Genomic DNA, 23,624 nt, shown 5'->3' with positions numbered 1-23,624 from the left:
CTAGTTTTCATAAGACGTCGTAGCGTTTTCCTGTTTGAGGAGAAATTTGAAGGCAGGCAAAATCTGGATTTGGGTCTTGAAATGATGGTTAAGTTCAATTACTTCCTACCAGGTCACAGTTTGTTTGTTTCCAATCCAATATTATTTGTTAAGCACGTTTAAAACAACCACAGCTGACCAAAGTGCTGTACAGAATAAATAACAAGAAAAGACTCAGGACATAAAATGTTAAATAAAATAAATAAAATAAGTTAAAAGACATACAATAAAGGCTACAGTCATACCATCAATCAATAAAATAGGATAAAATAAAATATAAAAGAATAAAATAGAGAATAAAAGGATAAAATAAAGTCAACTTTCTTGCTAAGTGTTAAAAGCCAAGGAGAACAGGGGGGTTTTGACAAGGGATTCAAAAACGGACAGAGAGGAGGCCTGTCTGATTTGCTGTTTCTTATGTCCGTTATTATTCGACACCATGGCATTGTTAATTTATATTATATATCCGGATTAAATGGCGCACTGATGTTTTTTTGAGAAAGTTTAAGGATTTTAAGGGCCTTATATTGCAGAAAGTACCGTAATTGTTGCAGCGCATCAACCTGGAAAGAGTTGAGAAAGCATTTATTTTAGTTTTGTTTTATTTTGGATCCCCGTTAACGGACGCAAAACGCCAGCTAATCTTCCTGGGGTCCATGAAGATTAAAAGTACATTCACATAAAAGTACATTTACATATATACGTCATACAATACTATACACTTAATTTTTATTTTTTTTCTTAAACTTTATTAGCAAATCTTGTTAATAAATAATACAAATAAATACGCAGTGGGTTAAGCAGCGGCTCATATACTGAGGCTACAGTCCTCCTCCTGCAGCGGTCGCAGGTTCGAATCCCGGCCTGTGCACCTTTGCTGCGTGTCTTCCCCGTTCTCTCTCTCTACCCCTTTCCAGTCTGCATCTTCAATAAAGGGCCACTAGAGCCCAAAAAAATCTTTAAAAAAAAAAAAAATATATATATATTGCTTTTTTACACTTTAAATATATGAATACATAAATAAATACATAAAATTACATCACTCCATTAACCCCACCCACATCATTACATTAGCAACGTCACTCTTGTGGTAATTACCACAATGTCTAACTACATTGAGCTGTATATTCCATACAATATACCAGGGGTCGGCAACCCGCGGCTCTAGAGCCGCATGAGGCTCTTTAGCACCGCCCTAGTGGCTCCTGGAGCTTTTTCAAAAATGCTTGACCTTTTTTTCCTTTTTTTCTTTTTCCTTTTTTTCCTTTTTTTCTCTTTTTTTCCTTTTTTAATTTAGACATTTCAAATTTTTTCTCGAAATTTTGACTTTTTTCTCATCATTTCGACTTTTTTCTCGACATTTCGACTTTTTTCTCTGCATTTCGACTTTTTTCTCGACATTTCGACTTTTTTCTCGAAGTGCATAATGAAAAAAAAAAATCTTCCCCCAGTTATAACTAATGCAGCATGTGTTGCCATTTTTTGCGGCTCCAGACATATTTGTTTTTTGTGTTTTTGGTCCAATATGGCTCTTTCAACATTTTGGGTTGCCGCCCCCTGCACTATACAGTACATCACCAAATGTATATTAAACATATATACTAAACATTGTGTGTGTCTTGTTAAGGGTGTCCTGTTCCAGAGGAAGAGCGTGAGTGTTCTGCTGAGTCTGCTGGTCCTGTTGTCCTGGGGGGTCGTCCTTCTCTCGGCTCGTCTCTACTGGATGGGCAACAAGCCTCCCAACTTCTCCAACTCCGACAACCCGGCGGCCGACGCGCCGCAGCTGCTCACGCGGACGCTGACGTTCCTGTACCTGCCGGCCGCCAACGCGTGGCTGCTGCTGTGCCCCGACCGGCTGAGCTTCGACTGGTCCATGGACGCCGTGCCGCTGGTCCGATCCCTGGCCGACTGGAGGAACCTCCACTCCGCCGCCTTCTACGCCGGCTTCCTCCTGCTGGCCGCCTTCGGCCTCCGCGGGGCCAAAGCCAAGGACGGCAACGGACGAGCCCACGTCGCCAACGGGAAGTCCGTCACCAACGGCAACGGCTGCCACGCCCCCGACGCCAACCACAACACGGAGGAGGGGCCGCCCAAGCCGAAGCCGGCCCTGAACGGCTCAGCCGGGCTCCACCACGGCCCCCCGCCCACCTCCCTGCCCCCCACGGAGAACCTGGTCCTGTTCTCGCTGGGCGTCCTGGCCCTGCCGTTCCTCCCGGCCACCAACCTGTTCTTCTACGTGGGCTTCGTCATCGCCGAGAGGGTTCTGTACATCCCCAGCATCGGCTTCTGCCTCCTGGTGGCCGCCGGCGCGCGGAGCCTGTACGTCCGGCTGAGGACTCGGGGCCGCAGGGCCGTGCTGGGGGGGCTCTGCGCCGGGCTGGTGCTGCTCAACGGGCTCAGGACCGTCCAGAGGAACGGAGACTGGAGCAACGAGGAGAATCTCTACAAGTCTGGGATTAACGTGAACCCTGCAAAAGGTGAGACGACGTCCAGATGTGAAGGAAATCCTTTTATGAGCAGGTTCAGACCTCCAGATGTTAGTAGACCCTCTTTCAGTCCTCTATTATTATTAGTTTTTTATTATATATTATTGTTATTTTATTATTATTATTATTATTATTTTATTATTATTATTATTATTTTATTATTATTATGCATTTTTTATTATTAATTTATTATCATCATCATCATCATTTATTTTGTATTTATTTTGTTAGTTTTTTATTATTCTGATTTTTTTTACATTTATTTCATTACAATTTTTTATTTTATTTATTTTTTATTACTATTTCTATTTTATTTTATTTTAGTATTTTATTATCATTTTATTATTTTTATTACTATTTTTTTTTTTTTACTATTTTCTATTTTATTATCTTTCTTAATTTTGTATTACTATTATTATTTTATATTTTTATAATATATATATATATATATTTTTTTAAATTATTTTTATTATTATCATTTATTTATTTGTATTATTATCATCATTATGGGCATGCCAGTAGTGGCAAGCCCATATTGCAATCCAGCAAAATGGTCCAAAGCAGCAGGTGTGGTTTATTGGCTATTTTTAACCTCAGACAGAACCAAAGACGACCCCAGTACAATCAGTACCGCCCCAAACACAAGCAGCCAGATAGGATAAATGGGCAGTAGGACATGCCTATATCAACATTCCCTGAAATGTTCTAGTTATTATTATAATTTTTCCTGTAAGAACAAGATTAAAAACTCTTTAATCACAGCAGGTCTTAGTATTAAGCCAATTTTAAGCCAACACAATTCACATTTTTCACAGTTTTATTTTATAATTCAAAATAAATAAAGCCCAAAAGAAGAAATAAAACATGATGTGGGCAACACTAAGTACCCCGCTACTGCTTCCATAAGTCCACAGCCGGTTAACCATCAGCCCGAGCAGGAGTGTAGACCTCTATGACCTCTGGCCCAAGGCTTTCAAATGTGTGTTAACACGCCAAAAGGGAAAGACATAAGTAATTGAAAAAGCCATTTTTCAAACATTATGGAAATGCAACATCCCTGAATAAGGAATTGTCCTCAAACAAAACTGTGTCTGAACGAACCATTTGCTGAATTGGGGGGCTCATTTTAGTTACATAAATGTTGACTTGTTCATCCAGAGACCTGATATGATCAGAGATTTATTTTCTCATATTTTCACCAAAATACTTTAAAAATATTTTCATGCACTTTGTATGTCACACAACTTGGATCCTCTCAGTACCATAATATTACCATCGCTGGTATTTCATTATTATAATATGCATTTTTTACTCAAGTCACTTTAAACTCAAGTCACTTTAGATACAATCCATGCTGCTTTTAAAAGCTGCTAAATCTATTTTGCTACTATGTATGTTTTATATTTGTTCCCTTGTTTGATTGTATTGTTTGAACTGAATTGTTTTTATGTTTTCTGTGGGAACTGTGCGTGGAAACTAGCATTTCTGCTAAATTCCGGTGTATTTATACTAGGAATGGGCGATATTTTACCGTTCACGATAAACCGTCAATAAAAACGGTAAGAATTTGTCATCTCACGGTAAAAACGATAAATTCCCATTGATGACGTTTTTGTGTAAAGATGATTTATGGTTCTTTGTTAAATCCACGCACAACGTGAAGGAAGGAAGGAAGGAAGGAAGGAAGGAAGGAAGGAAGGAAGGAAGGAAGGAAGGAAGGAAGGAAGGAAGGAAGGAAGGAAGGAAGGAAGGAAGGAAGGAAGGAAGGAAGGAAGGAAGGAAGGAAGGAAGGAAGGAAGGAAGGAAGGAAGGAAGGAAGGAAGGAAGGAAGGAAGGAAGGAAGGAAGGAAGGAAGGAAGGAAGGAAGGAAGGAAGGAAGGAAGGAAGGAAGGAAGGAAGGAAGGAAGGAAGGAAGGAAGGAAGGAAGGAAGGAAGGAAGGAAATGAGCAAGAAAAAGGGATCAATTCAATGTAATTGGTGTAATTTAGTATTTAGTATCTTTTAGAGCAGTGATTTGGCTCCAAAGACTGAATGTGGAGATAGATTTATAGTTACAAAGGTGGAGTTGAATTGGTATTTTTTTTATCGTCATTTTTATCGTTATCGGGATAAATGCCAGAAATGATCGTGATACATTTTTTTACTCCATACCGCCCATCCCTAATTTACACTGCTTAATGTAGTGTTCATTCATATGCATTGTCCCGTCTAAATAAACTTTGATTTGATTTGAAAAGTAGGATTACAAGGTCGGGGGGGGGCTTAGTTTTACACGACTTCGTAGCGGCACCGTCGGGTACTTTGAGCTGACCGCCGTCGCTTGTCTGTTTCAGCCTGGGGAAACCTGGGGAACGTCCTGAAGAACCAGGGGAAGATGGCGGAGGCGGAGAAGGCGTACAGGAACGCGCTGCACTACCGAGGGAACATGGCCGACATGCTGTACAACCTGTGAGTGTAAAGGACCCGCCGCCGTTCCTCCCAGATAGATGAAGGACTGAGACACAGGAATAGATTTTTACGGCGGGGGAGGAAGCAGGTGAGCGTGACGGAGGGGAGGCGTCCCCCGAGGCCGTCGTACCGCCTGCCGCTGATTTGATTCGTCACGGTTTGCGGCGCCTGTAAGAAAACACGAAGCTATTTCTGAGGTGAACGTCAGCCGAGCCACAACTTCACAACAGATCCACGTTTGTTGTTTTTATTTAGCCTGACCCACTTCTCCCGTCAAAGTCATCGCCTCAAACACGGAGGAGACACCTGAGTAGAGTTGTTTCTGTCAGCCTGTTTCAGTTTTAGTTTTAGTCTAATCTTTGGGTCAAAGTATCATTTTAGTTTTTATTAGTTTTAGTCACGTTCATTCTCCTTTTAGTCGTGTCAAGTTTCAGTCGACTAAAAGTCTGAGCATTTTAGTCAGAATTGTCCATTTTAGTCTAGTTTTAGTCAAGATTGTATTTATCTAAACCCATTTTACAATTCAAACAAGGTAATCTTATTGTTATATTATTGTTACCTTATAGACTCAAGAATACATTCATTCCAGATACAGAAGACTCTGATTTGAGTTTACAACGTATTTATTTTTCTGCATTTCTCCGCATATTTTTCTTTTTCGACGACACATTGGGTTTTCTTTTCCACGTCTATGTAGGAAAGTGTATCCAAAGATCTAAAGACTAAACTGGTTTAAAGACTAAACCAGAGGAAACTACTTAAAACATGGAGATTAAGGATCTTTCACTGCAAAAACTCAAAATCTTAACAAGAATATTTGTCTTATTTCTAGTTAAAATGTCTCATTTTTAGTAAAATAAAATCTCATTACACTTAACAAGACTCATCACTGGAAAAAACAACAATTTTCACCTGTTTCAAGTAGATTTTCACTTGAAATAAGTAGAAAAATCTGCCAGTGGAACAAGATTTTTTTGCTTGTAATGAGAAGATAAATCTTGTCCCACTGGCAGATTTTTTTACTTATTTCAAGTGAAAATTTACTTGAAACAGGTGAAAATTGTCAAATAAGTTATTTTTCAGGTAATGACTCGGTAATGACTTGTTTTAAGTGTAATGAGATTTTTTGACTAAAAATTAGACATTTTAACTAGAAATAAGACAAATATTCCTGGTAAGATTTTGAGTTTTTGCAGTGTTGTTAGAACATGAAGACACATTTTAGCGTTAGTTTTTATTTTGTAATCCAAATTTTAGTCTCGGTTTTATTCCTCTACGATATTGCATTATATATTTAATTATCATTATCGTCACATGACCAGCATTTCCGTTGCGTCTCGTTTTCCTCAGGTGATAAAGGTTCGTTGACTACGATAGTTAGTCATAATTTTCGTTGACGAAAGCAACTTTACACCCGGAGCATGATGGGGGTTTGGATATCTGGGTTTATGGAGTAAAAGTTACTTAACTGTCAGAGATTTTATAAGAAAACCCTTGTGATGCAGTTCCTCTTCTCTCCACCAGGGGTCTGCTGCTGCAGGAGAACGAGCGTTTCTCAGAGGCGCTGCATTACTACAAACTCGCCATCGGGAGTCGCCCCACTCTGGCATGTAAGTTTCTCACCGACGTTCGTTAAATTCAGCTGATAGATCAACGGCGGTTGCCATGGAGACGCAGGTCTGTGTCCTTTTGCCGATAAACGTTGATCTTCTTGAGTTTCATCCAACTTTTCATCAATATTATTGAAGCCAGAAATGATGAAGAAAGTTCAAATGTCCGACGTCGCAGCAGAATATGTACTAGTCCTGGTTTCAGATTTCATTCATTCAACAGTTAAAAGAGCATTTTTGGAGAGATTTGATATGAATGAACGTAAAGTAATATTAATTAGCATCATAAGTGTAGGCCCCGCCCACTCAAACCTACGGTGACATCACCAGGGGTTTATCTTGTACAGTTCTTGGTTTCATCACCTCCTTTTTTCAACCTCACTTTCTCTCTTTACAACATTCTCAGGACAGTTTTATTTGCTTTTTAACGACTGTCTTCTTCCATTTATCCGTTTTTAAAGTCGGGAGTCTGAATGTTGGATCGGTTTTCCACCTGACGAAGGTCATTAAAGCAGACGTTCTTCACCAGGCCGAGCAGAGCGGATCCAGTCACGGTTTAGGAGTCCGCCGCTGATTGTCGACTCCCCACCGTTTCCAGACCGGCGTCTTGGATTTCGCTCACATCTGAACCACAGCTTGTTCTGATTTGTTCTCTCTTTCTCTTTTTCTCTCGACCCGCAGCGGCCTACTTGAACACGGGGATAATCCTGATGAACCGGGGAAACCTGGACGAGGCCAAACACACCTTCCTCACGTGTGCAGACATCCCGGATGAAAACCTGAAGGACCCGCACGCCCACAAGAGCTCCGTCACCAGCTGCCTGTACAACCTGGGGAAGCTGCTGCACGAGCAGGGCCAGCACCAGGTGGGGGTGTGTGTGTGTGTGTGTGCGCTAGGGGTGCAACGGTTCAGTTGGCCCACGGTTCGGTTTGGTTTCGGCTTGTGTTATGTGCATAAAAAGAGCTTTTTTTTCCAAAATTATCTGTTTATTTTGCTTGTCACTTTTCAAAATGTTAATTACCGTATTTTCTGGACTATAAGCCGCTACTTTTTTCATAGGTTTTCAACCATGCAGCTTATACAAAGGTGCAGCTATTCTGTGGATTTTTCTTCCACCGCTCGGGGCGCTCTAACCGGAATTAGAATCAAAACTAAGACAAAATAAATGCAAAGAAGAATACGCTACTTCTTCTTTAGCAGATAGAAGTAGAAGCAGATTTCAAACAGATAAATAGATAAATAAATACTGGTTATTTTCTCTTGGTTCTGTCCCGTTTTAATCAGCAAAGTTGCTGCCGTGTTAAAAGACACTGAAAGGATCTATTTAGGTACAAACATGTACATCATTTACAGTTCAAAATCCTTCTGTACATGTAGTAAATATCTAATCCAACAACATAAATATCTGCGGCTTGCATATCTTTTTTTTTTTTCTAAATAGAGTGGATGCGGCTTATAGTCCAGAAAATATGGTACTATAATTCTTTTAAGTCAACAGCCTCTTAATCTTGACAAGTCAGTACAGTTAGTACAGTACACACTATACTAAATACAATAGTATAACATATCTTTAAGAAACTATTTCAAATGTAAAACAGTTACTGAACACAACACTTTTAAATTGTAAACGCCGTTTATTCCTTGCCTACCTGTATACACTATACAGTAGTATCAAATATGTATAAATATGATAACGTTGTTGAAATGTGTGGGAGGCACAGCATCACGTGGGTTGAGTGTTTTCATTAGGTGACGAAAGCCCACATCTCCGACCACTGAAAAGGGCTGCAAATCTTTAGCATTGAACGCTCCCACTGCACGGGTTATTTTCTAGTTTATCTGAAGTGGCACTAGGTCTATTGGAAAGCATTCTCCATAGACAGTTGTTGTTTTTTCGTTGGTGTTTCCTTATCGAGTCGCTCGACTGTCCTGTGTGCAGAAAGCATCACATCAGGGTGTTGAGGCTCATATTGTTCGTGTTTCCTTTTGCGTGTGGAACACGTCTCAAGCAACGTTTACAGACAGTACAAGATCTGTTAACTGTTTTCACTCCATCGTCGTTGTATTCAACAGCGAAACCGAAATGATGCCACACCGGAGATTTGAATGAAGCCGGTGCTTCTTCAAACTTTTGTCTTTCAACCTTTTGTGCCCATTTGTTCAGATTTCAGGGGCGTAGCAGCGTTATATTAAAATAAATAGAATAATACCAGTTTCAGCTAGGGCTGTTCGATTAATCGATTTTAAATCGTAATCGCGATTATGTAATTAGAACGATGTTAAAACGTGAAAATCGTAAAATCGATTTTTCAAAAAAAAAAAATATATATATATATTTTTTTTTTTTTACCTTGTCTGCACACATATTAATGATTGATACCATATTAATGATTGATGGAAATACCTCTCAATACCTGCGACAAGTGCCCCATCGGAGAGGCTCTTTAGTGTAGGAGGGGGCGTTGTAACATGCCACCGGGCATCCCTCAAGCCAGATGCCGTAGACCGGCTCGTGTTCCTTGCAAAAAACTTGCAAATGTGGATAGCAAATGTAATGACTGACATTACACACCTCTACCTCCTTCATGGGTTGCATTATTATTAAGCATGCAAAGACCCAGTTTAGTTTAATTAGAAAATGTCTTGTTTTATTTAATTGGAAATATAACTTACTGTATGTTTGCAAGTGCTGATTTGCTGATTTCTTTTTTTCCAGAGATAAAACTTTATATTTTATTATATTTTTTAAAACTTTTTTCAACTTATTTTACAGAGTTTTGCACTTTATTCATTCATTTTTGGTTTAATAAGAGCAAAGTTTGCACTTAAAGCCCAATGGGGCAAATGTTCAATAAAAAAACAGCATATTTGAAATCATTTCTTTGCCTTTTGTCAATTCACAAAATAATCGTAATCGTAAATCAGATTTTGAGAGAAAAAAATAGAGATTTTATTTTTGGGCAAAATCGAACAGCCCTAGTTTCAGCTATATTTTTCTCCCACTAGGGGAGTTTTTAACTTATGTTCTGGTCTCTGGAAAGATCCTAGAGACAACTTCTGTTGTAATAGACGCTATATAAATAAAAATCAATTGAATTGACGTGCTCGAGCCTTTTAGCTGCTGCTGTTGCACTTGTCCAGATATACATAAACACAGTGATGTTTTATTACCATTTATCATTTAAATTCATCAGTTTCCCTCTGTCCTCCAGGACGCTCTGTCTGTTTATAAAGAAGCGGTGCAGAAGATGCCCCGACAGTTTGCCCCTCACAGCCTCTTCAACATGATGGGTGAGTGTTCCACCTTTCGCTTGAAATACCTAGTTATAAATTATAAAATACCGGCTTTGAAGTATTAATTAGTATTTTTCTGAAGCAGCAAGACCTTCCTGTCTGGCGTCTTGTCTTTACGTCTGGTTTCACGGTGAACCGTTGAACTTCCCCTTCGCCAGAACACTGATACAAATATTGTGCTTGTTCTACTTAAACAAAATAAGTTAACTTTTTGCATGAGATTATTATGTAGATCAAGAAAGACTAGTATTTGTTTAAACTACTTCATTTTATGTATGCAATTACAGTCAACTTAATTGTGTTAAGTTTACTTTATTTATCAAAATTAAGTTAACTTTAAAAAGAAAAGAAAAGATAAAAAACAAAAAAAGAAAAAAAAGGAAAAAAGAGAAAAATGAAGTTGACTTTAAAAAGAAAAGAAAAAAACAAAATAGAGAAAAAAAGGAAAAAAAACAAAACAGGAAAAAAGAGAGAAAAAAAATATAAGGTTGACTACTTGCAAAAATTAAATTGACTTTACTTGCAAATGAATTTTGTTCATACTAAAAATTAAGTAGTTTAACAAATACTAGTCTTTCTTGATCTACATAAAAATCTCATGCAAAAAAGTTGCCTTAATTTTTTTTAAAGTAGATCAAGCAAGATATTTTTTACTGTGGTGTTCTACTTAAACAAATAAAGCATGTTTCACCTAAACGTTGGGTAATCTGCTCAATGGATTAAAATTGTTAAAGGAAAAGTAAATACAACAAGATCATTGCTTGTTGTTTGTGTGTAAATGAAAAGATTGCCTGGGATTACAGAAATACTGCTTTGAACAAATGCAGATTAAGTTCAAAACTAGATGTATTCATGTAAAGCAACAAACTTCATTTTTAATTGTTAATATCACAGATTTAAATATGTTATATTTACATGCGCTTAGATTTATTTTTTTCAGTGTAGATACAGACGATTCCAACATGCATCATGTCAAAATGACGGGGAGAAACTCGGCAAAAAGCTTCTGCTGACCTTTGACACCGTAATGAGACGGAATTTTAACCCAAGGCAATTACGCGGGGACACGAGAGCAGCACACGTCCACTTTAGTGTCGCTTCAGAGAAAGAGAAGAAGACGCTCTGCTGATTACAGAGATGTTTTGCCACTGTGCGCCAAAAATCCGGCGAAAGTAGAAAAAAAACAGAAATGATGTCCTACTTTTGCTGTTTTACAATCAAAAGTTATATTCCAGCTTGAAAAACCAAAAAAACACAAAATCAATCCTCTGGTGAGATACAATCTTTGCCATTGGTGCTTCAAAAAGCCGGGACACGTAAACCCGACGGCCGACCGTCGGCAGAAAAGTTTCTGAAAGTCGGCTCTCGTCTCCCTGAGTCGGTCAAAAAAATACTCCCGAACCCGACGCCGGATGGAGCATACTCCAAAACTACAGGCGGCGCTAATCTGTGATGTCGCCCAGAAAGAAAACGAAAGAAGAACCGGAAATGACGGATCGCTCTAACCTGGAGTTCTGAACTGAGCTGTTTTTACGTCTGGAAGAAGTCAAGAAGGATCGAAAAACGATGCTAATAATGAAAATATACTGGCGTAATACTGGCATGAGCTATATCCAAACAGATGTGATGATAAAACGTAGTTTAGTGTTCGTACCATCAATGTTTATCTAGTAAGTTTACCATCTCTTATCCTGATTGGTGGATAGAGGTGTCAATCATCACAGTCAACCAATGGGGTGCCGCGATATTTCATTTAGGTTTTACGGCCGTATTTGAACGATGTATAAAGGTCTGAGACGACTTTCCAAACGAGTCAAAAACAGACAAATAATAATCAGAGTGATACATTAGAGAAATTTGATTAGTTACCTAAAAATGGCACAAATGGTGCAATTTTTTTTTAATCAAAAAGAGATAATTTACTAATTCCAATCCTGAATAACTCGGGCTGCTGTGGTTCTGGCCCAAAGTGGTGGGAAACTGTAGTTACTGAAGTAATCAAACATTATTCTCTTGTCCTTGTGAAGATGAATAGAAAACAATAGAATAAAACTTTTATTGATCCCCCAGAGGAGAAATTCACTTCACAGCAAACATACACAAGCTCAACAATTTTTACAGAAAATACTAAATATACACGCAAGTATAAAAAAGTATATCCTAAAATAAAATAAAAATAGCTAAAGTAATTAAAAAAGAGCAATATAAAAAATAAAAAAATTAGCAATGTAATAAAAAAATTAGTAATGTAGATGAGCGGAGGAAGCAAGAACTAAATAGGTTTTAAAGTCGCTGTCGTTCTGGGATAAATGTGATGAATTTGTTTTGAGTTTCTAGTTAACGTAAAACAAATAAAGCCTTTAACTTGCGTTCAGACGAGGCCTCAGCTGTCGTGGTCCAGCATTGCGTCTCTCATGTGTTTCGGGGACCTTTATGGCATTTTGACGAGGATTAAAGCTAATCCGTGTCGTACATCGACCCCCCTCTCTGTTATCGTAGCTAACGTCGTTACTCTGAGCTCATCTCAATGAGGACTCCAGGTTGAGAGGAATGCCAGCGTGGACCCCCGGGGGGTGGGGGTGTTTAGTGGGGGGGGTGTTTAGTCAGGTGCAGGACGGGACGAGGGAACGCCGGTGTTGGGAAACTTTATGAAAACTGATGTCATGCACCGATCCTTTCCCCCGGGGGCCAAACATCTGTCCTCAACTCCAACACGGTCTCACTTTTAACTCATCTGTCCTGGCTTGGTGTGTTTTTTTTTTAACATTCTTTTTATTATACTTTTTTTTTTATCAGTCTTTTTTTTTTCCGTTTTTTATCAAGGACCATATACTCAAACAGAAAAGAGAAAAAACCCCAAACAAACAGGAAAAAATAACCCCCAAAAACCAGACATAAAAAAAAAAAACATAAATAAATAACATACACAGAACTGTCTCAGAAAATTTGAAAATTGTGATAAAGTTCTTTATTTTCTGTAATGCAATTTAAAAAAACAAAAATGTCATACATTCTGGATTCTTTACAAATCAACAGAAATATTTCAAGCCTTTTATTATTTTAATATTGCTGATTATGGCTTACAGTTTAAGATTAAGATTCCCAGAATATTCTAATTTTTTGAGATAGGATATTTGAGTTTTCTTAAGCTGTAAGCCATGATCAGCAATATTATAAAAAATATAAAAGGCTTGCAATATTTCAGTTAATTTGTAATGAATCCAGAATGTATGACATTTTTGTTTTTGTAATTGCATTACAGAAAATCACAATATTCAAATTTTCTGAGACAGTCCTGTATTGTCAGATAATCACCAGACTTATCATCATAGGGCCAATATAAATAAAAATGAATGAAAACCTTTACATTATATTATCAGCATCCATACCCTCCACTAAGTTCAGGAAAGGCTGCCAGATCCTAAAACGTCTCAGTGGATCCTCTAAGAGTGTAGCTGATCTTTTCCAGTGTGAGATCATCCATGACTTCCCTGATCCAGTGATTAGATGATGGTGCAACAGAGTCTTTCCATTTAAACAGAATCAGTCTCCGAGCCAGGAGGGAACAAAAGGCCGTCATGTTGGTTTCCCGCCGCTTAAATAGAGGAGAGTCCACAGGAGCAGAATAGAGCGATATAGGTGACGGCTCGACCGTTTTCCCACATGTTTTGGAAAAAGTTTTAAGACAAGTCCAAAACATGTGCAGAAGAGTAGCAGGGGCCCGGCAGCATCTCTCACATGTGGGATCTATATCAGCATTGATCCTTGAAAGCTTGACCTTAGACCAGTTTAAACGATGAACAATCTTGAACTGGATGACAGTAGTGATGCACCGAAATGAAAATTTGTGGCCGAAACCAAAACCGAAAATAATAATAAATACTTGGCCGAATACCGAACATGGTTCTTCGCAGTTTTTCATTTATTTTGCCAATTTTTTCACCATTGCATAAATCAAATACATTTGATTTAGGCATGCTTTTCAAAGAAAAAAATCTTTTACAAAATTACAAGGTAGAAAATATTTATTGAACATAAAAAAATGAAAAAAAAAAAATTTCCCTGCATTATGTTGTTTTGGTTCCACCTCCTGGTGAATGTTAAGTAAAATTCTTATGGGGTTAGTTTTTGGTTGGCCAACGATTTATGTAGTGTGCAACCGTTACGGGAGCGGCCAGTCTATTTCCTTATTTTACAACGCCGTTATTAATTGTTCGTTTTTTTTCCCCACTTATTCCACCAAACACCGAAAGTGTTTTTTTGCCATTTTCGGCCGAACAATTTCGGTTACCGAACAATCGGTGCATCACTAGATGACAGCAAACCTTAGACATATAGACTAGAGGATGAGAAAATATTCTTAATTATTTTCTGCCAGGTTTCTTCTGGGATTGCCTCATCCAAGTCAGTCTCCCACTTACTTCTAAGGAGGTTTAAAGCTGTCTGATTGTGGGTGTTGAGGGGATCATAAATCAGACCGATAGCCCGCTTAGTGGTTGATTTCCAAGTAAAAACTGTATCTAACAGAGAATTGGGAGGGGACATTGGGAAGCAGTCAAAGTTCGAGGTTACAAAGTTCCGGAGCTGCAGATACCTATAGAAATGCGATCTGGGGATATTGTACGTCTGCACCAACTGCTTGAAAGAGGAAAAAGTGCAATTAGTGTAGAGATCTGACAGTGAAATCAAACCTTTTCTACACCAAACATCAAAAGAATCATCAATCACTGATGGGGTAAACATATGGTTTTTTTGCGATCGGAGAAGGATCTTCTAAATTGATTCCAAATCTTAATTGAGTGTATAATAACTGGGTTAGAAATGAAGTGAGAGAGGCTGTGCCAATGGCAATTTGGCACACATTAAGGCTGACAGAGCGGTGGCTCTAACTGAGGCTGTGATGTCACTGTTCACCCAGTACAACATGGCCCGGATGTTAGCAGCCCAATAGTAACACATAAAGTTTGGGAGAGCCATGCCCACCATTGTACGAGCTCTCTGCAACACACTTCTCTTCAAGGAGCATGAGGCTCCTTTTAAGAAATGAGACTCATTAGTGCCACCCTTCACCACGACGGCCGTCGGGGGTACTGCAGCCAACAGTGAAGCCGGCACGGGAGAACGGGGAGAACGCGCATGCAGCGTCATGTGACGTCACATCCACAGGACAGCGCGGGAAATTCGGGACCGAATTGCAGCACATTTTGCAGCACACAGCCTGTTCAAGGCAAAGGAGAGATACACTAGAGGAAACATTCTTTTGGGTTTGGAACGCTTCATCTGACATTATTACTACAAAACTTAAAATGTATACGGATTTTTTTCATAAATCCTGCCACAATCCTGCCTCATGCTCCTTTAATTCGGGTTTTTTTTATTATACATTTTAAAAATTATACATGTCAGTGCAGTGTGTGTGTGTGTATATATATATATATATATATATATATACAAATTATTTGAAATATGTAGCAGATCCAGAAAACATACACAGCAATGACTCCCAAGGTCCTCAGTGAATCCAACATTTCAGGCAGTTCCAGGTAATTTAGTTGTAAAAAGGCTCCTCTGTCACTAATTCCAGATCTCAGTCTTTCCACAGAAATATAGTCTGCTATCAACTACTTCTACAAATGTGTTGAGGTTCTTCTCCCACTCAGTCATAACAGCCTTTCAGCCCAACATAAGCAAATAACTGTAGTGTTTTTATGCTAAATCCCAATAGACATAGTAGTGCGTTTGGCTGTAATTGTTGTTGGATTATCACTAAACTCATCACATACAGTTTGCCAGAAACGTTGAATCTCTTCACATTCCCAAAGACAGTGCAATCTTGTTCCTAAAGTAGTCTTCCATTTTTGACAGTTTGGAGAAGCCCCTGCGTTATATTTACTATACATATGTGAAGATAAATTGACATTCTGTAGAATCTTATATTGCATTTCTCTGAGTCTGTTGCATGTGGGTATTTTGGAAGGTAAGAGTAAAATTTCCTCCCGTGTATCTCTGTCTATTGTTGTTTTCAACTGAGTCTCCCATGATTTCCGTAAGAATGACGTCTGTCTGCAGTCAAGTGTTGCAGCTTGGAGTGGAGTTTTGAGACAGTGACCTTGTTTAAGACGATCTAAGAGTCTTTTCCAGTAAATTACCCTGACACTGCCCTTATTTTTTTAAAACTTGTGCTTTTTATTATTTTACCTCTTTTCTTATCATTTTATTTCATTTTATTTGTTATTTAAGTGTACTCTTAAATTAAATACTTTTTGAAAACCGCGCAAAGTTATGGATAAGCCCTGAATGCAGGCATTGTCAAATTGGTTTGATTCACCGCACGAATCGGCACAGATTACTTTTGTTATACTGTATTTGACCCGGTCTTTGTACGATTTGACCGTATAGAAACGTAATTCTTGCCATTTTAAGAATGAGATAAGATTAAATAATCCTTTATTTCTCCCTCAATGGGGAAACTCACTTTGTTCAGCAGCATTTACACTTAACACACACATGCAGGGGAGGGGTAAAAAAGTAAAAAATATATACAATTACGAAATATAGACAGTATATACATTGCAATGGAAATAAAAGTAGTGCGAAAAAAAGAACAGTGCAAAAAAGCAGGTAGAGGTGAGATGTACCTGCTGTACTCTACTGCCCTTACCTGCCTAACAACTTGTGCTTTTTATTATTTTACCTCTTTTCTTATCATTTTATTTCATTTTATTTGTTACTTATGTTTTAATTGTGTCTTGCCGCTTTTAATGTTGATGTAAAGCACTTTGAATGACCTTGTGTTGAATTGTGCTATACAAACTTGCCTAAATGAAAGTCATCTGGAAGACTGAGAGTATTGATGTTTTATTTTGAAAATCCCCCTGCTCTTGTTCCAGGTGAGGCCTACATGAGGCTGAACCGGCCGGAGGAGGCCGGGCACTGGTACAGGGAGTCGCTCCGGTCCAAACCCGACCACATCCCGGCCCACCTGACCTACGGCAAACTCCTGTCCATCACCGTAGGTCACACACACACACACACACGCACACACACACACACACACACACACACACACACACTCTTGATTCCCTCCGGCGAGACGCGGCGGCGCAGCGCCGTGATGAATAATGCACGGCGGTGAGTTATGGAGCGCAGCAGCAGGACGAACACGTCCCATTGATCCGTCTGAGAGCCTGAGAGAGTGTGATAATTGATATTAGGGCCAGGCGTCCGACTCGCAGACGGAGGAGAGAGATAAATCTCTCTCCTGATGTGAAACCGGCGAGGAATTGTGTTGCATTCATGAATCTGTTTGACCTCTGCGACTTTGAGTCGGATGGGAGGAGAGAGACAGAGACGGAGACGGAGATGAGGAAGATTTTTAGTATTCTGTACACCAACGTACATAAAAATATGTGGTAAGGGTTGTTTGTTTTGTGCAAAAACATAGTAAAAATCATCTGATTGATGGAGGTTTTGATATTAAGCCTTTAACCCTTTAACGGCGCTCCCGTTTGCATATTGATTTTCCAACTTTATGTACAATTACAACCAAATAAAACATGTTAAACAGGAGAAGTTTCATTAACATATCCTGCATTTAGTGTCCCAGAGTTTTAAGTCATTAAATCGTTTGGAAAAATCACATAATAATCCAGTAAAATTGGGCACCCGGAAATCTTTATAATTTATATTGCAGGTTATTTATAGATCCGGTACGTGTTCACAGCTCGTCCTACTTTGACACGTGCATCATCACGTCATCGTGTCATCAGGTTGGAGTTTTTCACACCACTTCAGGGAGGTGACGTCACTCCCCTGGGAAACTAGTCGGTTTGAATTTGCGCTCTTGTTCTTACTTTTTAGCAGAGATTTTCACGAACAATTACTCAGCGACAACCCACACACACCATACACACACTACACACTCACTATACAAGCCCACACACACATATTATGGATCCACCAAAGTCTGTGCGCGAAGAACTGTATAAGCGGTTTACTGTGAGCGAAGCCGAGTTGAGCGCCGGATGAAGACGCAATTCTAAACGCGATATATAAAATGATATATCTCAAAAACTAAAGTATGAATTCATTCCAAATAAATTAAAAAGGCTTCTGTGTTACTTTTTTCCATTGACAGTTTTGAGGGATTTAGTTATGGGATTTCTGTATTTAGAAAAATATGTGTAAAATTAAAAAATATTAACATTTTTTTGTATTTATTTGCACTTTTCAGAAATGTATTTACTTAGTATGGACCTGTAACATACAGATTATTAAAGATTGGCTTATATGGGTTGTTTTGATGCATAGCAAATAAAAATACTCCATAAAATGGCAGTATAGCATGCAAAAATTTAAAAATATGCTTAGGTGGACTTGTTCTATGGTAAATCATAAAGGGCTAAGATGCAAATTTTTTTTTTATAATTGGTTAAAACTCTTTCAAGTCAAGTTTTATTGTCAATTCTGACATGTGAAACACAATACAGTATCAAAATTGTCATTTTCAAAGGCCTTACGGTGCAGCAGCAACAAAAAAAACAATCTGCAAATCTTAAAGAATACAAAATATAAATATAAGAAAATAAAACTATTTTTTAAAGAAATATGTTCTGTATGTCTTTTTTTTTTTTTTTTTTTTCATCTTTATATGCAGGGTTCCTACGGGTGCTTGAAATCCTTGAAAGTGCTTGAATATCAATGTTGTGTTTTCAAGGCCTGAAAAGTGCTTGAATTTCAGTTTAAGTGCTTGAAATGATTGAAATTATTGAAGTTGAATTGAAGTTTGAAAGTGAAGTTTTTGTGTGATTATTTTTAATATTGACTGCAAGATTAGATGGCAAACCAAGACTTTTTGCAGATAGGTGACACATTTTGAAACATAGAAATTGATGTCATAAAAGAAAATTACAGGGTGTTCACAGATCTCTCTTTGTCTCAGTGCGAGTGTGTCTAAAGAATGCCAAGTGGCTTACCTTTTTTTTGGATAAAACTTTGTGTTCTCCTTTAATTTCTAAACGTTTTGCTATCATGAAACATAACTAGATGTTTACAGCACGATACAATGTACATAATTGTGATAAAAGTGGAAAAAATTATTATGAGTGTATATATATTCCTGCTTGAAAAGTGCTTGAATTTGTCCTTGAAAAATGTGTAGGAACCCTGTATATGGGTGTTTGGTTTTTGGGGTGTTTGATTTGTATATGACAGTGCTGTGTGAGTGAGATGGAGATGTCAATTTCCCCGAGGAACCTCCCAAAGGGATCAATAAAGTCGTCTGAATCTGAATGAATGTGCAGTATAAGAGGAATGGGTGGAATGATGGATGTGCAGCAACATTTGTTTCTCTGAGAACACTGCTGATGTCTTTCCCTCTTGGCATTGTGTTGTCTGAAAGCAAACTGCCAAGCTGTTATTGATCTGGCAGAAAAATGGGACTTTTATGAGATGGGGGGAGTGGTTTTTGGACTTGATGTGACCTTTGCAACCCGTCTGAAGATGTTTGACCTCCGTCCGTCCGCGGCCTCGGGCGCTGGACGGAGAACCGATGAGCTGATGCGAGGCCGAGGCAGCTGCAGCGCTTCGGGGCTTCGGGCTGTTTATGCAACGATTCGAGGGGATTCAACATGTACACATTGACAAAGTGGACTAAAACCCTGAGTGGCCCGGCGCGGCTGGACGCCTGCCGTTCCTCTCCCAGACGCAGATGCAACAGAGAGGCCACCTGGCCGGGAACCTGCAGGAAACAGGAGATTGGATGAACCCTGGACAGCCGGCGAGTGGACCGGCTCGTAATGAAATTACTCCCCTTCCTGATTGAATCAGTCCAGTCGTGGCTGACCGGGTCAAAGCGGAGTCTTGGACTGCGGTTGTCCCCGACACGAGCTGAAACCTGACTGTCTCACACCCGACCACGTACAACGGAAACAAGTGCAGGCTGGACTCCATTGTTGCCACGGCCACAGTGTCCTGCTACGTTCAGGGTTCCTACGAGTGCTTGAATTTCAATGTTGTGTTTTCAAGGCCTGAAAAGTCCTTACATTTTAGTTTAAGTGTTTGAAATTATAACTCTGTGTCTTTCACAAAATTGGGATCAGACTGTAAACACTGCAAAAACTCAAAATCTTACCAGGAATATTTGTCTTATTTCTAGTTAAAATGTTTCATTTTTAGTCAAAAAATCTCATCACACTTAAAACAAGAGTCATTACCAGAAAAACAACTTTATTTGACAAGTTTCACCTGTTTCAAGTAAATTTTCACTTGAAATAAGTAGAAAAATCTGCCAGTGGAACAAGATTTATCTTCTCATTACAAGCAAAAAAATCTTGTTCCACTGGCAGATTTTTTTACTTATTTTAAGTGAAAATCTACTTGAAACAGATGAAAATTGTTTTTTCCAGTGATTAGTCTTGTTTTAAGTGTAATAAGATTTTTTGACTAAAAATTAGACATTTTAACTAAGATTTTGGGTTTTTGCAGTGTAGTTTTAGTTATTACAAGGAGAAATAAAATCAGTAAGATGAAATATAACTAGATGTTTACAGCACGATACAATGTACATAATTGTGATAAAAAGCGGAACAAATTATTTTTAGTATATATATTCCTGTAGATATTTTACCCCATCGATAAGGTGCTTGAAGATTTTGAAAATGACCCTTGAAAGTGCTTGAAAAGTGCTTGAATTTGACCTTGGAAAATGTGTAGAACCCTCTATGTTGCTGGAGTCGGTCAACGCTGCTCTTCATCGTGATTATGCATCTGGTTTTAATCTTTATGCCCTTTTCCATTAGCGAGTGGGGTCGTGGATGCGTCTCGACAGGAACGAAACACGTCCCAGCTTTGGGTCAGGTACTCTTGAGTTGTCCCGAAAAAAACTGCTCTTCTGGTTCATCGCCGCAGTTTTGATCGCATTTTTTTAAATGGGCAAACAATGGAGGTTGTGCTCTATCGCCACCTGGTGGAGCGGTGTGGTACTTTGCTAAGTGAGTCGATCTCTGGCTGCAAAAGGAGACCCGACTGCTCAGTCGATCCAGGACGAGGACTCTTCCACCTAACTGCACCTGGCCTGGTTTCCCAGTCCGAGTCCACCAGGTTTGGACCTGTTTACTTGGCGATTAACGTCTCAGAGGAGGTACACCAGAGGACAAAGTTCATTCTCTCCCATCGGACCAGCCGTGGACTTGATGACATCACAGCTCCGTAACAGCTGCTATTTTTAATTAATTCAGTCTTGTTATAATAACGTTGGGCGGAAATTAAAAAATAAATGAAAATGTGTATTTTTACTCCCCAAGGAACTCAAATCCTAAGATGGAGCATATTTTATTTTATTTATTTATTTATATAGACTTGGTAATTTACCCACAAATATCAAGTAAGAATGAAATACATCTTAAAACTACATTCTGTTACGCAAAAACAAAGTTGTAACTTGATTTATTTTATTCCCTTTCTTTTCGCCATCTTTTCTGTTTGTTATTTTGAAATGCATTGTGGGATACTTTGCTGTCGGGCCTCCACCAATACGAAGTATTTGGTCACGTGACACGTCAGAGTTGATTGAACCGCCTTTGCAGCCTCTAGTAGCCTCTAGCAGCCAATCGAGGAACTGCAGCTAATCTTATTCCCGCATGAGAGTCCGTGTGGAAGTTGGTTGCTTGGTAACCGCTGGATCCATCCTTGACTAAAATGGGTGGAGCTAGAGCCCATCCGGGGATTTCAACTGATCTCGTCTAGACGTGGACTTGATTTGGAGCAAATCGAGGAAATCTTCTGACTGAAGCAAAAAAACACAGATCTCGCAGGGCTCCCACAATCTGGGGTCCACGGATCCCGTTTCTCTGCTGTAACAGACACATCTCATTGTTATCAGCCTCGTTAATGTGTAAAATTCGCCCGAAAAAGTGGCTTAAATGTTAGATATAATTTTTTCTTTCTTTCTTTCTTTTTAGGGGCAGAAGACAGAAGCAGAGAAATTCTACCTGAGGGCGGTGCAACTGGACCCGACGAAAGGAAACTGCTACATGCACTACGGTGAGTCTGTTCATACGAACCGTACAGGATGAGTGCTCTTGGGGGCCCCCTACAGGCCGGGTCAGGTCCAGCAGTGGCGTAGCTTCCCACTAGTAGCGGTACATTGATTAACCAGCACTCAGGTAGTCGGCGGTATATTGGCTTAGTCAACGGAAAATACGGATCTTAACTGTTGATGAGTTCAACATCGGTCAAATCGGGCACAAACCTCGTAAAAGTGTTGTGAAATACAAAAAACAAGCAAAGTTCTTATACGGCTTAAAATCTGAAGCCGACTAAATTTACTTTACACAACTTTAAACCACCTGATGAAGTGAAACTTGGTTGGCAAGATGCATCCAACACAGCTCGACTGTTACCGACTTAAAAACCACAAAAAACAACTTAATACTTGTTCAACTGGATCCTCAGCTGTTTGAGCCGGAGTAACCGGAGTAACCGGAGGATCCGGGGATTCCGGTCGCGTTTTCTCTGTCTGTGTCTATTAAACTTTTAAAAATTAAACCTAGGACTGGGCGATATGGACCAAAAGTCATATCTCGATATTTTCTAGCTGAATGGCGATACTCGATATATCTCGATATTTTTTCTGTGCCTTAATTGGGGTTTCCCCCAAAGCATTATAGCATAGCATCTCTGTTAGCTTCATTTTTTTCTGAGGCAAACCCTTAAAAAAACAGTCAGTTTTAATACAAAGCCTCGTGCCAAATGTCACACAGGTACATTTATTAACAGAGGTCTGCACAATATCAAAATGTATAAAACAAATGAAATAAAATTAAACTGACTGCATATATAGAATAAAAATGCTTCTTGAATAAATTAAAACAAATATCCCTTTCCTGCATAACAATTAAATTAAAATACACTGTGCAATTAATACAATGTAGACAGTAACAGGCAGACTTTTCCACTGAGGTTGACAGTTGTGCAAATAACAAAACATTTGTGCAAATCTCAAATAAAACATTCAAGTCAATTTGTCACAAAATAAGCTATATCAAAATCATTAAAAAAAAATGTTAAAAAAAAAAAAAATAAAAATTTTTAAATCGATATAAACGATATTGTCTCATACCATATCGTGTTTGAAAATATATCGATATATATTAAAATCTCGATATATCGCCCAGCCCTAATTAAACCATTTCGTCTCACAGTCAAAGCCGTAACGTCCCAAACAACCCGGTGAGCTGTGTTTATCCGAGTTGGTGTTTAACATTCATAACAAAGAGCGATACGTGATGTTTGTGCAGTGTTACTTATGAGCTGCTTCGCCGCTCCGCGTCCTTATCTCCGGGATATTCTCTGGGGATGATATCTGTCGTCCTCAGCTGAAAGCACCGTCGTGTATCGTCCCCTTCTCCCGTTAATCAGTTCCAACTCCTCGCTGTCCTTTTGTTTCTGAGCTGATATCTTTTGTTTTTACTTTGTCAGCAGCAAACGTGTGCTGCTGTCTTTGGACCGAGCTGCTTCCTCTCCTGAAGCCCCTCACTTCCTTTTTTCCATTACTTTCCTTCTTTCTGTTGACTTTTACTGTAGGTGACGTTTATTTGTTTCCTTCCTTCATCTTAAATCCGTCTCCTCCAGCGGTCCAGGGTTGACGGGACGAGCGAGTGATACTGTACATGTCCGTGTTCTGACCCGGGATGCTCACATGAACTCGTGCACGTGGTGGAAACGAGGGTGGGGGGGGGCACGAGG

General features: G+C 39.1%; 1 protein-coding gene across 1 annotated transcript in view; it reads left to right on the top strand.

Annotated features, from left to right (window-relative positions):
• tmtc2a (transmembrane O-mannosyltransferase targeting cadherins 2a) overlaps positions 1 to 23,624 on the top strand; it is a 110,113-nt gene that overhangs the window by 73,265 nt on the left and 13,224 nt on the right. The window contains exons 3-9 of the mRNA XM_061714223.1: positions 1,682 to 2,516; positions 4,859 to 4,973; positions 6,498 to 6,583; positions 7,265 to 7,449; positions 9,797 to 9,875; positions 16,769 to 16,890; positions 21,839 to 21,920. Coding sequence (XP_061570207.1) covers positions 1,682 to 2,516; positions 4,859 to 4,973; positions 6,498 to 6,583; positions 7,265 to 7,449; positions 9,797 to 9,875; positions 16,769 to 16,890; positions 21,839 to 21,920 — 1,504 coding nt within the window. The remainder of the gene's footprint in view (positions 1 to 1,681; positions 2,517 to 4,858; positions 4,974 to 6,497; positions 6,584 to 7,264; positions 7,450 to 9,796; positions 9,876 to 16,768; positions 16,891 to 21,838; positions 21,921 to 23,624) is intronic.

Source organism: Cololabis saira, chromosome 23 (assembly GCF_033807715.1).
Source record: "Cololabis saira isolate AMF1-May2022 chromosome 23, fColSai1.1, whole genome shotgun sequence".
NCBI classification, from domain to species: Eukaryota; Metazoa; Chordata; class Actinopteri; order Beloniformes; family Belonidae; genus Cololabis; species Cololabis saira.
Note: the sequence above shows the minus strand (reverse complement) of the source record. Positions and strands in the feature narration are given on the sequence as shown.